The 22631-nt window shown below is 49.8% G+C and overlaps 1 protein-coding gene across 2 annotated transcripts in view; it reads right to left on the minus strand.

Annotated features, from left to right (window-relative positions):
- LOC147013585 (interleukin-8-like) overlaps positions 1–22213 on the minus strand; it is a 50173-nt gene extending 27960 nt beyond the window's left edge. Inside the window, exon 1 of one of the 2 annotated variants that reach the window (XM_085855519.1) lies at positions 22075–22213. In XM_085855519.1, coding sequence (XP_085711645.1) covers positions 22075–22198 — 124 coding nt within the window. In that variant the 5' untranslated portion in view covers positions 22199–22213. Of the gene's footprint in view, positions 1–19196; positions 19291–22074 lie in introns of those variants that run through there. The other variant, XM_085855520.1, reaches the window with a different exon arrangement.
- Between the last annotated feature and the right edge of the window lie 418 nt (positions 22214–22631).

Genomic DNA, 22631 nt, shown 5'->3' on the forward strand with positions numbered 1-22631 from the left:
TGTATATATTTATATATATATGTAGATGTATGTATATATTTATGTATGTATGTATATATTTATATATATATATATATATATGTAGATGTATGTATATATTTATATGTATGTATATATATATGTGTATGTATGTATTTATATATATATATATATGTAGATGTATGTATATATTTATATGTATGTATATATATATGTGTATGTATGTATGTATATATATATGTATGTATGTATATATGTGTATGTATATGTATATATATATATATATATATATGTATGTATATATAGCCTGGTGTGTTGGCGCAGTGGTTAGGCAGCGGCTTGGGATCCAAAAGGTCCTGAGTTCAAGCCCCGTTGGGCCACTGAATAAATACACCAGGGGGTTGACTCAGCCTGTCATCCTTCCGAGGTCGGCGAAATGAGTAGCGGTGTATACTCCGGTTAAAATAGGTGTACCATATCCTGTGTCGTAAGAGGCGACCAGGGTTGTGTCAGGAAGGGCATCCGGCGTAAAACATGTGCCAAATCACGATGCGGATCATACGGATGATCCGCTGTGGCGACCCCTTACGGGAGCAGCCGTAAGAAGAAGATATATATATATATATATATATATATATATATATATATATATATATATATATATATATATATATATATATATACATATATATATATATATATATATATATATATATACATATATATTGCGGTTATGGAAACCGCATGTCTCGAAGGCAATGGCATCCAACATACAGTGGTCCCCAGACAGTTATTTCATTAATATTGTTACGGCTGTGGAAATTCGCAAACCACCATTCAGATCCCGTAGGTGAGATATCTCTTAAGTACATGTGTAGTTAGCCCCAAACCCGTTGTTTAGAGGGAATAAATGTGATTCATTCGGGCTGCGACGCTTTGAGTCAGTCGTTTTTCTTTCTCCATCTTTTGTTTCAAATAAAACCCAACGAGGACGCTCGGTGGGCTTTTCGTGCCATTCTTCTCTGCGCTTGGTGTGAGGGGAGAGAAGCGAGGGGAGGGCAGCTGACGCTCGATTGGTGGATGCGCGGTGTGACGCGGTCAGGGAGGAGGAACGTCCCTCTTCAAGACCTTTCTCGAAGCGCCGCGAAGGGGGGTGGAGCAAAGAACGGTGCGGAGCAACAGGGCGGAGCTCCGAGGATATAAAAGTTTGAGACGGGGGAAGCAGTTTTGTAGATGCTCTTGCTTGGTGGATGCTCTTGCTTGGTGGATGCTCTTGCTTGGTGGATGCTCTTGCTTCATGGTTGCTCTCGTCTTCCGGCTCGCTCGTCCTGGTGGCCGCTGGCCGGGTCTTTTGTGGGGCAGTTGTAAGACCCCGCTGGCGGGAAGGAGCGTCCGCTATTCCCCTCTCCCGACTTTGGCCATCCACGTTTCCCCCGCCCCTCTATCCGCGCTGGGATAGCGCTGAAGACTCTGTCCGTGGCGTAGAGTGGCCAACACGTGCAGGTGCGAGGCACGCAGGAGAGGACTCGCCTACCACGCTCGAGCACGGAGTCGCGGCCAGGCGGGACCCCGTCGACGGACCTCGGAGAGGGACTCGACGCGCTCAGGGAAGTCGCGACTTCCATTTCTTTTGGGTTCTGTGTAAACGTGTGTGTGTGGCGCCAGTCTGGTGAAGTAAAATTGTATAAGTGTTGCCGTGTGTCGGTCTTAGTCGGTTGTGGCTCTGCGTCGTCGTTGCTTTATTGTTTTTCTTCTTACATTTGCTTTTTTTGTGCATTATGGTTTGGCTGTATATGTGTGCTCTCCGTGTGTTGTGTGAATAAAGTGCTTGTGTGAACTTGTTCCCCGTTTCGCTGCGTCCTTCCCTTTGTTGAATCTCCATCTTGCTTCACGTAAAGGGTTCTTCGTGGGCTTAATACGCCCGATAATTATCGGAACCATCGAGGCCGGCGATAACACCGCTCGGTTATCCCGATAGTACGGAACGGACCGCTTAAGCGGCCCGTGTCCGGAGTCGACCTGCGGCGAGGTGCGATCGCTCGGTTTACCATCCGCGTGGGTACTTAGGTAGGTCGAGTTTGGCGAACAACCCTATCCCACGCGGGTGGCCGATTGGCATGATCGTGGTGAGGCCGAAAGGCCCACCCGTGACTAGCTCCCGGCGTTAGTCCAAGAGGGTCACGACAGAATTGTCCATCCGGTGGGCAACGTGCCGCGATTCGAGTCACGTGGCCGTTCGCACGTCGGCGGGCGCGAATTCGCGACACTGGTGTCCGGGAGTGGGATTTGAATCCCTCACGCCTCCAAGCTAAATTCACGGGGAATCGGTTCAGGGGTGTGTGAGGCGCCCCCCCCCCCGTTCCCTCCAAATTACGAGCGATTTAAATTAACCCCTTACGAGAAATAAGATGGCGTCTCAAGGCGAGCGGGAGCCGGGGATATTGGAAATGGATTTCGAATGTGTAGAATCCATGGCCCAGGATAACCTCGTGCAGGAAATGCTTGTTGTGCAGGACGAACTCCCCCAACTAAACCCAGAGCCCGAAATAGGTGCGGCGGCGGTGTATGACACCTCCCCTCCCCCCTCCACCAAAACCCTCCCCCAATCCCTGCCGAAACGGCTCACCCAAGCGCACCCGACATGGCCCAGCTGTTCGCCATGCTGGCAAAGATGAATACGGATGCGCAACAAATGAATGCGAATATAAACAACAAAATGGATACGAATACGCAACAAATGAAAAACGAATTGAAGGAAGGAATGAAAGAACTGCGGGGTGAGATGCAGCAAATTGGCCGAAGCCTGCAGGCGGGCATGAAGGCGACAACGGTGGAGATTAAAATGGCGACGTCACTTGTTGGAGCGAACGAGCTGGGAGGGAGTGCAACGGCTGTCAGGCCCGCGGTGGAGGCGGGTCAGGAGAAATTAATTCGGGGGACGTGTTGGGCGAGAAGCATGACGGTGACCGAGAAGGAAAAACTAATTGGGGTGACGGAGACGTGCACGAGGGAGATAAGAGACGAGGTGAAAGGAATTGCGAGGGAGAGAAAAGAACAATTAAGACGGAAAGCAAGGATGAGGTACGCGGAGATCGTAAAAGAGCAAGGAGTGAAACAGAGGGAAGGACGGGAGCGACTGAAGAAGAAAGCAAGGTTGACCGACATAAAGATAAGGGAAAGACGCCAGAAAGAAGCAGAGACTAATCGACACGAGGAGACAACAGAAACTAATAAATGTACAGAGACACGGGAGATAGAGGGTGAAATGGACGGGGTTCGAGACGCACACACACACACGGAGTTAGTTGCGAGGCTTCATGAGGGTGAGCTGGCGGACTGTTTCGGGACCCGGTGCAGGCAGCAGGATAGCCTCCTCCAGGAACGAGGGGAGGGAGTGTGCCCCCTTGAGGCGACTCACGACCAGGTGGGTTCGGTCGTGCTTCGCGGAGTTGAGGGGAGGAGTGCTGCGAACGGGTGCACGGAGAGCTTGGGGGTATAGAGGCCCCGGAACCCCTTGTGGGGACACGAATCCCCAGTGTGGTTGTCCCGGTGTGTGTGGTGCAAGGTGTGAGTGCATCCCCGTGTGTGGAAGCGCCCCCGTGTGTGAGTGGTGTGGTGGCAAGTGTGCCGAAGGGCGTGCTTCCCAGCACGCCGTGTGTGGATGAGGCACCGCGGGTGAGTGCCCCTGCGTGTGTGAGTGGTATGGTGTGTGCAAGGGAAACGGCACGAGTGAGTGAGCGGCCGAGTGTGAGGGAGACAGCATGTGTGAGGTTGCTGTGTGTGACTGAGATGACGGTGGGCATGCGTGGGCATGCAGTGGCGTCTCCCGGGGTGAATGTAATGGTGAGGTGTGTTAGCGTCGTAACACGTTGGAGTGCGTGTGTCGAATGGAGACGATGATGGCGACAGAGGAAAGAAGGCCGGGTAGCGGCCGTAGAGGTTTTGAGCACCGCGCCAGGTTCACCCAGCAGCGAGCGCGAGGTCCGTGCTGTGCAAAGCACGAGGCCGCCACGTGCTCGCTTGCGGGAGTGAAGCCCGGTCCGGAAACGCACGCGGTGGATTTGCGGATCCCGCGACGGACAAAGTTTAGGCAGGATTTCGGATTTGAACCGGACGGGTTCTCCACGCGAGCGGGTGTGTTCAGCTCCAACGGGGAGAGCACATGTGTTCGCGTGGGGAACCCCTCGAGACGTGAGGCTTGTGTTTTCTTTTATGCGCTGGGTGACGTCATGGCTGCGTGTCTGGTTGGAATCGGGCAGGAGGGTGAATCCCTGCCGGATGATACCGTCCAAGAGGGACGAGGGACGCGAACAGCTGCCATGACGTCACGCCACAGGTGCGCGGCTGTGAATTGCCACGCTGGTGTGCAGGTTGTGAGTTGCCGTTTTGGGCTGCGCAATGAAAAAAACAAAAAAAACAAACCAACCTCGCTTTCGGGTGAACAGGATTCCTGGGCAAGGGGTGAATGATCCCCTTGGCCCAGGACACAGGATGGCACGAGTTAGGGGGAAGGGTTAGCTTAGTTTGACCGGCTCCATGAGGCAGGGGTAAGTCCTCATTGGGCCCGTGGAATGGATAGGTAGAGGGATTTAGATGAGATTTAGGATGGGGAATGGATTTTTGATGATTTGGAGACAGTGATAGACTTTGGATGTGTAGAGGGGACGTAGCTTAGCTACGTAGTGTTAAAAGGAACGTGCTGTAGTGTAAGGGACGACGTGGGAGCACGAGTTAGTTAGGGGAGGTAGTTGGAAGGATGGCAGAGTTCAGCGGTGTGTGTGTTGAAGAGTTGGTCAGTTGTGTGGGGACATGTTGAGTGAGTGAGGCCAGCGGGTCTGTGTGAGTGGAGCGAATGGGGAATGCATGGTGCGATGAGTGATTGGGGGGAGGAGTGACTCCCGCCCAAGGGACCCCGGGGTCAGTGTAGAGTGCGTTAGCTGGGTTAGTCAAATTAACAAAAATGGAGGTCGTTTTGTTGTTGGTGGGAAAGTAGGCTCGATACCCGTTTGGAGGGGTGCAGGAGCCCTGTTGATGGGCTGGGAGCATGGCTGCGAAAGGTGAGTATCGCTGAGTGGGTACCCCGGACACCAGGCTAGTCTGCCGTGGTAGGCCAGGGCCCATGGGGGGCCAGGATAGCGTAGTGGGCACGGGTGCGCCCGCATGGTGCGGGGGCCCGGGGCGCCATTAGCCGCGTGGGCAGTGTTGTGGGCACGTGTGACCCTCAAAAAGGGGCCCGGGAAGCCAGTCTGCCACGTGTGCGTTTCAGGGGAGGTGCCATGGGGGGCACTCCCCGGTGTTTAGGGAGCTGGTAGGCTCGGAGGCAGTGTAGTGCCCGGGGGTGCCATCGTAGGAGAATCGGCAGAGGGTCGTGCCTGCCAAGGGAGCCACGTGTCCCAGCCATGAAACCGTGTGAGGGCACGGAGAGAAAATTGGGGGGCGAGGCCCGAAATTGTGAGGACACCAACACAGGCGACGGGAATCTGGGTTTTTCGAACCAATAGCTTAAGCGAGAGGCGCTTGTTGAAAGCCCCGGGGTAGTTTAAGAGATAATGGTTAGGGTGGATTAGGAGATGTACCCCTCCGCACCATCCATCCCCTCGCTCTTGTTGTGGGCCGCTGGACCCACTTTGGGTTAAGATCGCTGAAGTCTGGGGAGGCCATCCCGAGGCTTGAATTGGGCCTCGACACAGGACGCTAGTTCTCCCTTATTCCCCTCCAGGAAGGGAACGTAGGGGTTGGGAGTAGGCTAGGGGACGATAGATTAGCCGAACAAGGACGATAAAGGGGGTTAGGGGATGATTTATAGTGAGGAATAAAAAGAAAATAAAACCCCAAAAAAAAATTAATGAAGTTGGGGCTAAATTGGGTTTGACAAATTAAGGGAGTGGGTATGGACAGTGACAGGCAAAGGCGATAGGTTGGGAGGGAGACCGTAGGGTAGGTCCGAGCCCGCCTTCCGAGTGGCCAGCACCACTGCACTCCCTCCACTGACAGGCAAAGGCTGGCCAGCTTCATCTGCTGGCTGTGTTGCTGCGAGGCCTGTGCCGGCCAGTTCGTCTGCCGGCTGTGTTTGCCTGCGACGGCCTTGTTCTGCAGGCTGTGTTTGCCTGCTGCCTTTGCCATCCATGCCTACTGCCCTCGTCATTTTGCCCCGTTCAAGTTTGCTTTGCCCCCCCCCCCCCTGTTCATTTCCATGTGCGCCAGGATCAAGGCAACAGTTTGCAAGCTGCAAGAACTTTCCTGTTGGCAGCGACAACACGGGCCTGCAGTGGCGGCCCGTGCACCGGTTCTCTTTTGACTTTTTCTGCCTGCAGAGTCCATTGATCCTGGGCCATGGTTTAGTGTAAAATTTGTAAGTTAAGGGTATTGTACCGTAAATATGAGTGCGCCCCCGGCATGTATGTCTTCGCGCCGGCAATTTTATTTCAGTCGTCTGTGTGAGTGGGTTTGTTTTGTTAGTTACTCAGCCCTCAGGTTATTTATTTTGGGGACACGAATACCATGAATGTCACACTCAGGGATCTGTAGGTAAAACGTACTTGAGGAGAACTACATATGATGGCACACGAGAATTTGACGACTCAGGTCAAGTCTGTAAAAAGGGGAGGGTGTAGTGTTACGACTGTGGAAATTCACAAACCACCATTCATGTCCCGTAGGTGAGATATCTCTTAAGTACATGTGAAGTTAGCCCCAAATCCGTTGTTTAGTGGGAATAAATGTGATTCATTCGGGCTGCGATGCTTTGAGTCAGTCGTTTTTCTTTCTCTATTTTTTATTTCAAATAAAACCCAACGAGGACGCTCGGTGGGCTTTTCGCGCCATCGTTCTCCGCCCTTGGTGTGAGGGGAGAGAAGCGAGGGGAGGGCAGCTGGCGCTCGATAGGTGGATGCGCGGTGTGACGCGGCCAGGGAGGAGGAACGCCCCTCTTTGAGACCTTTCTCGAAGCGCCTCGAAGGGGGTTGGAGCAAAGAACGGCGCGGAGCTCCGAGGATATAAAAGTCGGAGACGGGGGAAGCAGTTTTGTAGTTGCTCTTGCTTGGTCGATGCTCTTGCTTGGTGGATGCTCTTGCTTCGTGGTTGCTCTCGTCTTCTGGCTCGCTCGTCCTGGTGGCCACTGGCCGGGTCTTTTGTGGGGCAGTTGTAAGACCCCGCTGGCGGGAAGGAGCGTCCGCCATTCCCCTCTCCCGACTTTGGCCATCCACGTTTCCCCCGCCCCCTCTATCCGCGCTGGGATAGCACTGAAGACTCTGTCCGTGGCGTCGAGTGGCCAACATGTGCAGGTGCGAGGCACGCAGGAGAGGACTCGCCTACCACGCTCGGGCACGGAGTCGCGGCCAGGCGGGACCCCGTCGACGGACGTCGGAGAGGGACTCGACACGCTCAGGGAAGTCGCGACTTCCATTTCTTTTGGGTTCTGTGTAAACGTGTGTGTGTGGCACCAGTCTGGTGAAGTAAAATTGTACAAGTGTTGCCGTGTGTCGGTCTGAGTCGGTTGTAGCTCTGCGTCGTCGTTGCTTTATTGTTTTTCTTCTTACATTTGCTTTTTTTGTGCATTATGGTTTGGCTGTATATGTGTGCTCTCCGTGTGTCGTGTGAATAAAATGCTTGTGTGAACTTGTTCCCCGTTTCACTGCGTCCTTCCCTTTGTTGAATCTCCATCTTGCTTCACATAAAGGGTTCGTCGTGGGCTTAATACGCCCGATAAGTGATCGGAACCGTCGAGGCCGACGATAACACCGCTCTGTTATCCCGATAGTACGGAACGGACTGCTTAAGCGGCCCGTGTCCGGAGTTGACCTGCGGCGAGGTGCGATCGCCCGGTTTACCATCCGCGTGGGTACTTAGGTAGGTCGAGTTTGGCGAACAACCCTATCCCATGTGGGTGGCCGATTGGCACGATCGTGGTGAGGCCGAAAGGCCCACCCGTGACTAGCTCCCGGCGCTAGTCCGAGAGGGTCACGACAGAATTGTCCGTCCGGTGGGCGACGTGCCGCGATTCGAGTCACGTGGCCGTTCGCACGCCGGCGGGCGTGAATTCGCAACAATATACATGCAGTTAGACCTTTCCCTCATGGCTCATGGGTAGAATGGGACAAAGTGCGTTGTGTGGATCTCATAGTTCGGTCTGATTATATCTCTATCTTCATTCCAACTCTTTTCCTCTTATTCCTGAAATAAATCCAAGCAGGCACCACACCCAGACGGCTGCCTGTGAAAACCACAGGCAACACCCTCCACATATGAATGTCCTCGCGAAGACCACAGGAGGCATCAAATACACGATGGAAAAATCCTCCGCTGCAAGATACGGTGTCTAAGAGAAGAGTAGAACCCTGCATAAAATCCCAACGCTGTGCAGGGCATGCGCGGCATGCTCTTTTCAACCCGAATTTAAATCCAATCCTTTCCTTCAATCCATGACACAGATCGGGGCCGGCATCGCGCTCAATCAGCCGCCTGTGAGGATCACTACTGTGACAAATAACCACATGCACGATAGTGGACCCACTCGCAGCCCCTTGATATTTACCATTTGCACTGTACGGGGCACGCATGGCACACATCTCTGTTCGGGTCTGCGCGTTGGTTTACAATGGCGTCTTACCGTCGATCTTTGCTCGACACCGTGGCCACCAATGTCTCCCACGGATGGCAGACATCCTCCCGCACCTCCGCCACCAAGCAAAGGCAGGCTGTACGGCCCGGATCGCTCTGGCCGCATGGCATCCGGATGAAGCAAGCACATTGATCAGCGCCAAACGCAGCATTCCGGGGGTGTCCAAGTTGGCATGCGGGGCCGACGCGGCCCTTGGCCAGTTGCTGAAGCACGGCCCGGGAGTTTGGTGCAAGGCGATTCGGAGCGAGACAATTCCACTACTCGGTGATGTTGAGCCGGATGTAAAATAAGGCCGCTTCCGGCCGTGCGGTGGCTGTGGCCCAATGGGAGTGCCTGATTCGGGTGATGACATCGTTTTGGGTCACCACCCCCACCCCGACAATGGATCCTATAAAGGACGGATCGTGAAGCCATTCGTAGTCGGCGTGGTCATCCTCATCCTCTTTTATCTGGCCTTGGATCGATCGCTGCATACGCCTGCTGCTCCGCAAGTCCTGTCTGCCACTCCACCCACTTACTCTCGATCTCCGCCTTCTCTGGAATCTCTACATTTGCCGCTGGCCCCACGCACCCGCTTTCTCCATCCACTCGCCGCTGGCTCTACCGACCACCCTCCCTCATGCCTGACGGTCTTGCCCCTTCTCTGGATCGACGCAGACGTGGCGCCGTAGCCAAGCAGGAGACGATGCGCCAACTCTCAAAGAGGGATTGTTCAGCGCAGCGTCCCCCCAAAACGTACTGGGTAGCGTGGTCAGTCAACTGTGCAAGGTATTACGAGACCGTTAGCCTCATCTCCTCTCCTTTCTTCTCATTAACTCCTCTTTATCGGTGTGTGTGTGTGTGTCATGGTGCCAGTCCTAGCTTGAAGTAAAGATTGCAGAAGATATATCAGTATAGGTCTGTTCTGTGTCTGCCTGAGTAAGTTGCTTGTTTCATTGACGCACCACACATTTCTTTCTATTCCTGCTTACACACAACAATAAACTACCTTCACTGTGCCACATATTTTTCCTCGCCTGCCTGTAATAAATGCTTATGTAGAAATGTTCCCAGCTCATTTTTGTCTTTTCCTTCATTGATCCAGCATGGTCCGTATCGGGGCCTAGCCGGGACTTTATTCCCAACGATCCGTTCTTTTAGCCGGTATGTTCCCTGGCAGTGTCGCTCGACTGCATCTGATCTGGTTCGGACAAGGCGTACTGAGGGCGTGTCCCCTGGTAATTTGGTCGCGTCATTATTTTTAGGTAATCGGATAAACCTTAGACGGAAGACCCTTTGTCGCGTGGTTGAGGTATTGGCGTTCATAGTTGGTTAGCGACCCGCCGCGTCACGGAGTTATCCGTGTGCGCCTGCGATTCCGGGGAGTCTGTTCGGAATACGAGATAGCTTCCCCACCCCCCCCCCCCCAGTCGTCTTCTCGCCCCTACCCGTGGCCGCAACAACATATATATATATATATATATATATATATATATATATATATATATATATATATATATATACATATATATATATATATATATATATATATATATATATATATATACATATATATATATATATATATATATATATATATATATATACATATATATATATATATATATATATATATATATATATATATATATATATATACATATATATATATATATACATATATATATATATATATATATATATATATATATATATATATATATATATATATATATATATATACATATATATACATATATATATATATATATATATATATATATATATATATATATATATATATATATATATATACATATATATATATATATATACATATATATATATATACATATATATATATATATACATATATATATATATATATATATATATATATATATATACATATATATATATATACATATATATACATATATATATATATATATATATTGTTGCGGATTCGCGCGTGCTGACGGCCACGTAACTCGAATCGCGGCACGTCGCCCACCGGACGGACAATCCAGTCGTGACCCTCTCGGACGAACGCCGGGAACTAGTCACGGGTGGACCTTTCGGTCTCACCACGATCGTGCCAATCGGCCCCCGCGTGGGATAGGGTTGCTCGCCAAATTCGACCTACCTAAGTACCCACACGGAGGGTAGACCGGGCGATCGCACCTCGCCGCAGGTCGACTTCGGACACGGGCCACTTTAAGCGACCCGTTCCGTACTATCGGGATAACCGAGCGGTGTTATTCGTCGGCCTCGACGGTTCGATTAATTATCGGGCGTTTTAGCCCACGACCAACCCTTTACGTGAAGCAAGATGGAGATTCAATGAAAGAAAAGACGAAGCGAAGCGGGAAAACAGTTCAACATGAAGCACATTTATTTCGCGATGAACGGGAAGCACACATATACAATTACACCAAAAGCACATGTAAAAGGAGAAGAAACACAATATTACACAAAAAGCAAATATAAAAGAGAAACACAATGCAGAGCTATCCGACTACCGAGCACACGGCAACACTTATACAATTTTACTTCACAGACGGCGCCGACAACACATATTCCCAAAGCAAAAGAAAAGAACCACCCTCAAGGATGAGGGGGGTAGGCGGGCCTGGGGCCGAGACCGTGTCGGGCCTACCGTCTGATGATGAGACGCAAAGTGGCGGTGGCGCCTCAACTCCGCGGGCCTCGCGGACAGTGTCTGGTAGGGGGTGGGAAAGGGGCCCCCTTGTCGCACTATCTCAGCGTGGGGGGAAACAGGAGGGGGTTGTTGATGCTCGGGGGGGAGGAGGATATCACCCTGTCTCGGGTCCTGCGACGAGCGTCTCCACCTCGACCTCGGTCGCGCCGCCGGCCTCTCCCTCTGCAGCTCCCGGCACCGACGCGAGCACCCCCTCGTCCGCCTTCGCCGTCGCCACCTCTCCACAGCTCCGTCTAATCGCCCTCTCCGTCTCCCCTTTGGCTCGTCCCAACTCTTCACTCTTGACTTCTCCCCTCCGAACTCACAACTGCCCTCCGAACTCTGACTCTTCTTCCCAGCTCCACTGACAACTCGTTCCAACGCACCACTCTCAACTCCACTTTACTGACGAACGCAGCCGTTTATATAAGCCCCGTGGCTTCGCTCCTTCACCTTTGACCCTCTGCCTCCGACCCTTCACCTCTCTAACTGGCTCCCCATTGGACCGAGGAAAAGTGGGCGTGAATGCTTTTTGATCCATGAATTTGCATATAGCGTCCTCACTCTAACGCCCTGGAGGCGGGGCCAATTCGCCCCAGCTCGCCGATAGGACGGAACAGAAGTGGGCGTGAGTCGTTTTTGATCCGTTTTTCTCGGAAAGTCTGTGATGTTTCTGAACACGCTGCTCGGTGCGCGCCCTACACGAGTCCAGCATCGGCGCCCACAAGTGGCGTGGGAATGACGGTGATGCGATGGTGGCGAGTTGTGACGGTAAAGGTCGTGGCTGTTGTTGTGAAGCGGCGTTGTGGTTGGTGGTTGTTGTGTGACGGCTGTTGAGACGTGGTTGGTGGTGGTAGTAATGGCGGCTGGTCCAAAATAAAGATAGTAAAAGAAAAACGGCTATCCTGAAGAGTCGCAGCCCGACTGAATGACATTTATTCCCTCGAAACAACGGGTTTGGGCCTAACTACACATATACTTACAGAGATATCTCATCTAAGGGACCTGAATGGTGGTTTGCGAATTTGGTAACCACAACAATATATATATATATATATATATATATATATATATATATATATATATATATATATATATATATATATATATTGTTGTGGCTACCAAATTCGCAAACCACCATTCAGGTCCCTTAGGTGAGATATCTCGGTAAGTGCATGTGTAGTTAGGCCCAAACCCGTTGTCTCGTGGGAATACATGTCATTTATGCGTGCTGCGACTCTTCAGGATAGCCGTTTTTCTTTTACTATCTTTAATTTGGACCAACCGCCATTGTTACAACCACAACATCAACCACCCACCGCGGCGCCGCTTCACGTCACACCTCGCAACCGTCGCATCGCCACCGTTCTTGCGCCGCTTGTGGGTACCAGTGTTGGACTCGTGCAGGGCGCGCGCCGAATAGCGTGTACAAAACCACGGATTTTCCACTTCAAAAACGGATCAAAAACGACACACGCCCACTTTTGTTCCGTCCAATCGGTGAGCGAGGGGCGATTTGGCCCCGCCCCCAGGGCGTTGGAGGGCGATCGATATATGCAAATTTATGGATCAAAAAGCATTCACGCCTACTTTTTCTCGGGCCAATGGGGAGCGAGGTGAAAGGTCGAAGGGAGGGGGTCAAAGATGAGAGAGCGAAGTCACGGGGCTGATATAAGCGACCGTGTTCGTCAGTCAAGTGAACAGAGAGTTAAGACTTCGCGGGCGGTGGAGTTGGCAAGAAGGAGCTGGTCGTCGTCGTGTGCGTTGGAGTCGGAGCGGAGGGGACGGAGCTGTGGAGAGGCGGCGAGGGCAGACGAGGGGGTGCTCGCGTCGTGCAGGGAGCTGCACCCCAGGGAGGCCGACAGCGCGACCTGGCCGAGGTGGAGACGCTCGTCGCGGGACTCGAGGCAGAGTAGGAATCCTCTGTACCCCGAGCATCAGCAACCCCCTCCTGTTTCCCCCCGCGCTGAGATAGTGCGACCAAGGGGGCCCCTTTCCCACCCCCTACCAGACACCGTCCGCGAGGCCCGCGGAGTTGAGGCACCATCGCCGCTCCGCGTCTCATCACCAGACGGGTAGGCCCGACCCGGTCTCGGCCTCAGGCCCGCCTCATCTTTGAGGGTGTTCTTTTCCTTGGTTTTGGGTGTGTGTTGTCGGCGCCGTCTGTGAAGTAAAATTGTATAAGTGTTGCCGTGTGCTCGCGTAATCGGTATTAGATCTGCATTGTCGCATTTGCTTTTTGTGTAAATTGCATTGTGTTTTCCTTTTCTATGTGCTTTTGGTGGAATTGAATATGTGTGCTTTCCGTTCAGCGCGAATAAATGTGCTTTGTGTTGAACTGTTTCCCGCTTCGCTTCGTCGTTTCTTTCATTGAATCCTCATCTTGCTTCACATAAAGGGTTGGTAGTGGGCTGAATATGCCCGATAATTAATCGAACCGTCGAGGTCGACGAATAACACCGCTCGGTTATCCCGATAGTACGGAACGGGTCGCTTAAGTGGCCCGTGTCCGAAGTCGACCTGCGGCGAGGTGCGATCGCCCGGTCTACCCTCCGCGTGGGTACTTTGGTCGGTCGAATTTGGCGAGCAACCCTATCCCACGCGGGCGCTGATTGGCTCGATCGCGGTGAGACCCAAAGGTCCACCCGTGACTGGTTCCCGGCGTTAGTCCGAGAGGGTCACGACTGGATTGTCCGTCCGGTGGGCGACGTGCCGCGATTCGAGTTACGTGGCCGTCAGCACGCCGGCGGGCGCGAATCCGCAACTATATATATATATATATATACATATATATATATATATATATATATATATATATATATATATATATATATACTTGTATTCACCCCATTGTATGAAGATTTAATTTAACTGATATGAAGATTAAACATTTACCTCCAGCCACAAAAGGAGGATGGAGGTTATGTTTTCACCCCTGTCTGTCTGTTTGTTTGTTTGTGAACAAAACATCTCAAAAAGTTGTGGAGGGATACGGATTCAGACGAAATTTGGTGGAGAGCTTGGGTATGTCAGGTTCGGTCAAGTATGGGAGCATGCGCCGGAGCAGCGCGTCATTGCATCCACTTTCCGCAGGTACTCCGTCTGGCCATCCCCCAGGCAGATGCGTGGCCCATTCCCATCTCCATGAGATGCTGATCAACCGAATGCAACCATGAGGCACATAGTCGGTTCATTGGCCGCTTCCACTCAAGAGGCTCCCTCGGTGAGAGAATCTGCTGAGCAGGGACAGCATCAGGAAAACGGGCCACATGTCCATACAGCGGCAGCTGACGCTCAGGACGATGCAGGGAGCAAATCTCATTTGAGTCTCTCTGAGCAACCGCTCGTTGGACACAAAGTCTGACCAGCAATAGCCAAGGATTCTCCGAAGAGACCTGGTACCAAAGGAATTAAGTCTCCGTCTCAGATCCATGGTCAGAGTCCAAGTCTCATCCGTAGAGCAACAATGGAAGCACCGAGGACCTGAAGACTTGGACTTTCATCCTCCTGCACAGGCACTGTGGCAGTGCCATACCCCATGATCCAGTGAATACATGACTCCCCAGGCACAACCCTGACGTCGATTCACCACTGGCTCACAGCCAGCAGAGACATGAATATCACTGCCAAGGTAAGTGAATCTTTCCGTGACCCTAATATCCTCATCACAAGCAGGTACAGACAGGATAGCAGCACCCAAGATATCATTGAAAGCCTGGATCTTAGTTTTGACCCAGGAAGCCCGTAATCCCAGTGGCTTGAACTCCTTATTCAGCACCTCGAGCGCCCCCAAAAGGATATCCAGTCTCCACCAAGATGACTGCATCATCTGCGAAATCAAGGTCAGAGATCTTGACATTGCCAAATGATGCAACGCAGCTTGATCTCTCCCAAAAGGACCTGAAGAGCAAGGCTCTGGTCAATCATTGACCGCATTGGTGGAAAGCCTGACTGCTCTGGATGCTGGTACTCAAGCAGATGGTGGCGAACCCTATCAAGAATGATCTGAGCAAATACCTTGCCCGGCACTGAGAGCAGCGTCACCCCTCGGTAGTTCTTGCAGTCTTGGCGATCACCCTTCACTTTCCAGAGAGGGACAACAAGGCCCCTCTTCCAGTCAGTTGGGATGATGCCTGTGTTCCAGGCAGAGCACAGAACTGCATGTAATGACATGAGTACAGCATTTCCACCAGCTTTGAGAAGTTCAGCATGGATGCTACAGATTCCAGGAGCTTTATCCCCATTTCAACCGGTTCACCGCAGCCTGTGTTTCCACAAGCAGCAGTGGATCACAGTTGATTGGAGGGTCAGCAGTAGGGATAGTCACACCCCTGACATCCAACTCGGCAGCTGGTGGAGCAGCCTGGTACAGCCGCTCAAAGTAACCGGCCCAGCGGGCCTTCACTTCAGACTCCTCTGTCAAGAGCCCACAACCCTCTGCTCTCACTGCAGTACACTGAGGGACAGGCTTGTAGGAACACAATGAGTGAATTCCCCTGGAAGCAGGATGAGAATCACTTGACCAAAGGTGATGCTCTACCCCCTCACAGATTCCTCGCACATCGGCCTCCTTGTCCACCCTTGGCGCACGTACAGTTTTACGCCTCAGCTCCCTGAACAGCTCAGCTCTGCCATTCAGCCTGGCCCTGCGACTCTGGTCAATGGTATCCAGTGTCCCTTAAGACAAAATTCTTCTTCGCCTTCTGGTGAGTTCCAAGACCACCTGTGTTGGAATACCAACCATACCAATACACCACCAGTGTTGGAATACCAAGTCCAGCAATGAGCCTGTGGGTGCTGAAACCATGAACCAGCCATCCTAATCCCATGAGTTCTTGCAAAGTCAAGGAACTTAGTGCTATTCTGGTTCACGGTTCCAGACCCATGGGGACCAACACATGTCTCATAACCATCCCTATCAGTTCCAGTCGATGCATTGAAATCCCCCCAGACGAGAAGAGTATCTCACCTGGGGCACTGATCAACCACAGACTCGAGCGTGGTGTAGAATGCGTCCTTCACGGTGAGATCACTCGCCTCAGTCACAGCATAAACCGAGACCAGGGAAATGACACCCAAGGAGTGACGAATCCTTCATCTCATAATACGCTCGTTGACCGGTTGCAACTCAATTATCATTGCAGACAGCTTAGTGGACACAGTTACAGCAACTCCTTGGGCATGGTAATCATCAGTGTGACCCGACCAATTGTAGGTGTAACCACCCGCCACGATCTCGCCGCAATCCGGTCTCCGAACCTCAAAGAGTGCTGCAATACCGATGTCCAAACACTTGAGCTCAGATAACAGAGACAGGTGATCATCCTGTCCTTGAGATAGGACATTCCAGGTGCCTATCCGAAGGGACCACCTCTGGTTAACCCAAGAAGACCGCCGTCTGCTGGACGACACCTCAGCACCACCCCGACACACACTACCGCAATCTGACCCGGGAAGGTTTCCCTCCTTTCATCAAAGATTGAGGGTCCCAAAGGCTTTGCCCCTAACCCGTCATCTGAGCTGCTTGCGAAGGGAAGCTGCACAGGAGGTACTCCCAAGGAGTTGGTTTTCAGATTTGTTTTTGCTTTCAGTAGGTTTCACGGTGGCCGGAGTTCAAATCCTGCCACCAATCTCCTAATAAGAAGTAACCCAACTGCAGGAGGACGTCCGCAAACACAGTTGGTCATGAGATATGGATGGCCGTTGGCTCACAAGGAGCTCCTCCGCCCTTTGACAGGTTTTCTTTTTAATCTTGCTGAGTGTCCATATCATACACCCTCCTCACCAGGAAACCTGGTGGATGAGGCGGTTTCGTCGTCGACAACCTGACCATAAAGCAGGTTCGTGCAGGTTTACATGATACCTGTAGCAAGTCACAGATCTGATCTGACCTGACAATAGTGACATGGACGAAATTATGAGATTTTGGTGAAGATCCAGATCCTGGTCTGAGAATTTTTTCAGTGATGGGGCCAAAATTATATATCGCAGGATATCTCAAAAAGTTGTTGATGGATTCGGATAAAACTTGGTGAATTAGTTGGTTCGGTGACAAGAACAAGGTGATTAAATTTTAGTTCAGGTCCGAATCGAGATCCGGCCTATCAATGGGTTACAAAACGTGAACTCATCAGCCTGGCGGAGGTATGCACTCTCCCGAGTTCCCTTCTAGTTTTAAACCAGATTTGGTGGCGTAATGAATGGTTAGACTGTTGGAACGTCCGCTCCGAGTGTGGGATGTCGACGGTTTGAGCCCAATTCGAGTCACACCATAATCTTTTAAAATGGTACGTCCTGCTTACTTGCTTGATGCACAGCGTTTAAAAAGGATAGGGTGCAGAAAAAACAACCATAGGTTGGTAATACTAGCACATGCCCTGATGTGCCGAATGGTCTCCTGCGCTGAAGCTCCTCATTGGGGAACTTGTATTATTATTATTATACTATTATGTTAATACATCTGCAGTGAGATGGGCACACCGAGCTTTCTCTTCATATCATGATTGAGGCACCAACACGTTAATTGAAGGTTATTTGTTGTCTGTGCTCAAGCAAGGCAAATGTTTCCTGAAACAAAAATAATAACCTTTGGTCTTGCTCGAGTCGAGACTTGTCTGGAGGAACACGGCAGGTTCATCCAAACACTGTACACCATAAATAACTGAATTACTATGCACTGTGATTACTCGGAAAGCCTCATTGTACCTGCAGTTTCCTCGAAACCATTCCATGCTGTTCCTTTCTGGAAAGTGCACCATTCAATAATAATAATTTATCCGTTTTGTATTCCTTCAAATGCAGCACCTGCCTGCAGATAGCATCATTGCTGGAGCTGGGGGGGGGGGGTACCCCCAGCAGGTTAAAGCAACAATTTGTAATGCCGGCGATAGCTCTCCTACTATTCACGAGGGACACGTTGGGATCTTCAATGTCCGCCAAGTCATGCCGGGAGATGGGATGTCCGGTTTAACGTCCATCTGAGGGATGGGGACAAACATTGATGAATCACCCCGCCTATGTAACACCAATGTGACATTTTATAGCTGAGTCGAGATTCGAACCCAAGCAAGACAGGTTAAAGGTGAGTGTGCGTACCTCTCCACCATGCAAATGCAAATTACCTATGATATTTTTAAGATGAGTGCAGTAGGAGAATACTGTGGATTGGGGAGGCGTCTACTTAATAAGTGTGCACTTTGAAGGAGTGGGGGGGGGGGTTAAATTTAGTCAAGTATTTAAGGGAAGATGATAGGACAGAGAAACAGAAGAAAAGGGAAATAAGTCTGGGAGGAGGAAAAATAGGAGTTCTACCATACATGGTAATAAATGAACGTGTGGTTGTCTCAGTGATTAGAGGAAAACGCACCATCCTTCTCCACGGGGTGGTTGAGCCGATCAAGCCCTTTTATGTTCACAGGTGTGCGTTTGATTCCCCCCATTGTTGTGCATAACTGGTGTACACACTGGAGTTTTAGACAAGATCACTGAAAATCCAAATATCCTCTGTTATTTCTCCGATACCCACTCCCTGTAACCCCTTTTACTCCCCTGTCACTCCCATTCTCAATTGCCAATCTGTTTGTGCGTTCATTGTCAGCTTGTTCCCATCTGCCCTCTGTTCATTCCGTCAACCTGCCAGCCTCGGAAGCATTGTTACCTCGTCCATGAGCCTCGACTTCTGTACAAAATAGTTATGATTCTTATAGCAACCTAAAGGCAGGAGAAACCAACAAAAGCGTTATAGCACCTCGCTGTGGTCATAATGAAGTGGGAGCTGACAAGTGAAATTATCCCAAAAGTTGAAGAACATCTTCTAAATGTATTGTTATGATGAGCAGGGTGGACAGGAGGTCAAATCTTACACCTGTACAGACACTAATTTAGTGGTGCTTAGTCCACAAGGTAAATTGCAGTCACCAGGAGAGACGAACAAATATTTTCTTCGGCTTCCCACGTCCAGAAATCCAACGAGTCTTGTCACCTGCAGTGCGTCCATCTGACTGTAAGGTTGAGCCGAGCAAGAACCCGGGACGAACCACTGTGTCTTTGATCACTCCTGCCAAGGGACTTTCGTGCCAATTTCCTCATGGCCGCAGCCTTACAAGCACCTTTAATCACCGTTTCAAACCCGAACCACACGCCACACCGAAACTCAGTAGTGGAAGCAGAGGGTTTATACGAATGGAAGGGGAAGGAAAAACAAGAAGCGGATTTATTAGTATCTCGACGACCCGTGAACCCGTCGGGTTCCCGTTGTGACAGGGGTTGATAAAAATTAAATATCATTTCAAAAGAAAAAGATAGCTCCATCGAACCATACCGCTGAGGTTGTTTGCATTGATCAAATTCTCCCGAAGAGTACTTGACTGAATCGGGAATTGATTTTTTAAAATAATTTTTTCGTTGCCCGATTTGAACGAAACTTCATACTGCACACCGCAGGAGAATGGTGAGGAAGGTGGGCCAAAATTTTTTGCGCTATCGTGTACCGTTTTGGCTGTATTTCGGGAACATACATACATACATACATACATACATACATACATACATATATATATATATATATATATATATATATATATATGTATATATATATATATGTATATATATATATATACACAAGATGAGAGTTTTAGTTATACTTAGAAGATAGAGAGATAGATTGTATCCCCTGTATCCCCACCCACCCACCCACGATATTTCATCGGCCTACGACGACACGTAAAGACCTGTTCACACTCACACACCGACACAGGATTATAGGATACAAGACTGAAAGGAACCTTTTCCCACGTGCAATGTTTGCGCTGGGCGGTGATGGAATGGCAACGATGACTTTGGCAGTCGAGAGTGAGATGACTCTCTCCATCACCCGCCTGGAACTCCCCATGGTTCTGCTCCACATTCATTTTGGTTCTCTCTCTCTCTCTCTCTCTGTCTGTCTGTCTGTCTGTCTGTCTCTCTCTCTCTGTCTGTCTGTCTGTCTGTCTCTCTCTCTCTCTCTCTGTCTGTCTGTCTCTCTCCTCTCTCTCTCTCTGTCTGTCTGTCTCTCTCCTCTCTCTCTCTGTCTGTCTGTCTGTCTGTCTGTCTCTCTCCTCTCTCTCTCTCTCTGTCTGTCTGTCTGTCTGTCTGTCTCTCTCCTCTCTCTCTGTCTGTCTGTCTGTCTCTCTCTCTCTCTGTCTGTCTGTCTGTCTCTCTCTCTCTCTGTCTGTCTGTCTGTCTCTCTCCTCTCTCTCTGTCTGTCTGTCTCTCTCCTCTCTCTCTGTCTGTCTGTCTGTCCCTCTCTTCTCTCTCTCTGTCTCTGTGTCTGACTCTCTCTCTTTGTCTGTCTGTCTGTCTCTCTCTCTCTCTCCCTCTCGATCTCTCTCTCTCTCCCTCTCGATCTCTCTCTCTCTCCCTCTCGATCTCTTTCTCTCCCTCTCGATCTCTCTCTCTCTCTCGATCTCTCTCTCGATCTCTCTCTCGATCTCTCTCTCGATCTCTATCTCTCTCTCTCGATCTCTATCTCTCTCTCTCTCGATCTCTATCTCTCGATCTCTATCTCTCTCTCTCGATCTCTATCTCTCTCTCGATCTCTATCTCTCTCTCGATCTCTCTCTCTCTCGATCTCTCTCTCTGTCTTTGTCTTTCTGTCTCTGTCTCCCCCTCCTACTGACCTAGCTGGTACTGCAACTGACCTAGCTCCTGGTTTTATGTAAACTTGTGAACGTGTACGGCCACATACTCATTGGCTTGCAATCGAGCTTCTTACAGCTTATATGGCTTTGAGTCCTTAGAGGAATTGTCATTCTCCAGGCTTGTCTCTTTTATCCACACTTGCTCACAAGGTATTGTGTTCACCTTCCTGGGAGGAGGAGGGGTTTTCTGTTTTGCAAAGCTGCAAACAATTCATGTAAAGAAACATATCGACAGATGACAAAGTGAACCAATTCAAAGGATTAATAAGGGAGCAATGGTGGGAGAGCTTTGGACACGTAACGGAAGGGAGGGAACCACGTTTATTGCTTTCTGAACAAACTTTGACATGTCCTATCATTCCACATAGAAAACACACGCACACTTATGCTAGATGTTTATTCATGAAATAACTAATCTATCTTACTCCCTTTCCCACTATGGTCGTTCCTGGAACAGTATCATTCCATGGAAATGTTCTGATTCAAGGCAAGTGACCCTTCATCAGAATGGCCACCATCTCAGATCATCCCCAATCCAAAACCATGATCTTTTCTACCCCTCATTGACCCCATCCAAATCCCACCGCCTTCCAATTTGCCAGTTTTCCCTCCTTGGAGTTTACTTCTGTGTCCATCTTGTCCACCCCATGCAGGCGTGTGTTGCGTCCTGCTTTTGTCTGTTACATCCTGATCTGTTCAGTGTATTACCTCTTCCATGAGTCTTGGCTGTGTCTACAAAAATAAAATGGCTTTCGGTTTTCAAATGGCACCACAGGAATATCTTCCTCCCCTAAGTTTCTCGACATTTGCCGAATATTTGCTGATTAACATTTTACTTTCTCATCAATCCCCCAAAGTGTTTCCGCAAATGTACTTGTGCCCACACGTCTATTAGCATCTCAGTTTACTAATTCGTGTATGCAGGCTATCAGGCTCTAAATTTGTATCCTTGCCAAACAAGGGAATGAGACACAAGAATAAAGGAATGAACCAATCGGAAAAGAGGAGGGAAGTAAACACAGTCACTGATAAGTAATCAGGTTAGGTTATGTATGGTTAATGGGAATATAAAAGATAGTGGGTAAGGATGGGGATGACATGAGATGGTTGTGCACCACCTGTTTGATGCCCTGGAGTGAAGAGTGTCTCCTCCTCCTCTTGCTCCTCCTCCTCCACCACAGGAACCTCCTCTGGAAGGCAGTTCCACAAATGGTTGAAAAAAGCCAAGTCATTCCACCTCATATCACCAGAGCCCTCCCAGTTGACCCCCTCAGATTTACTTTAAACTTTCATAAAATAGTTCCCAGGTATCAAAATGAAGCTGCGTAAACTTTTAGGTCCATAGATGCGGTCAATTCCGAGATATTGAGGGTTGAAAATGTGGTTGTGGCCCTATTTTTATGGTCATTGCGAGCATCAATCACAAAATGAACGGTTACTTTTAAACTCCCACAACTTTTTAAATATTAATGCTCGAGCCCTTAAATTTTCAGCGATTATTCTTCTATAACTGCTCTGTAAGAAACAATCATAAAACTGAGTATACCTCTCTTAAATTTTATGACCTAATCAGTTGAAATCCAGAAAAAAAATGTTGGTTTTGTATGAAGACCCAACTTTGAGACCCCATATATTTTTGTTGACCCATCCCAGAAGCTTGAAATTTTTTCATGTA

Source organism: Eptatretus burgeri, chromosome 14 (assembly GCF_056783735.1).
Source record: "Eptatretus burgeri isolate ZD-2024b chromosome 14, Ebu_testis_v1, whole genome shotgun sequence".
Lineage (NCBI taxonomy): Eukaryota > Metazoa > Chordata > Myxini > Myxiniformes > Myxinidae > Eptatretus > Eptatretus burgeri.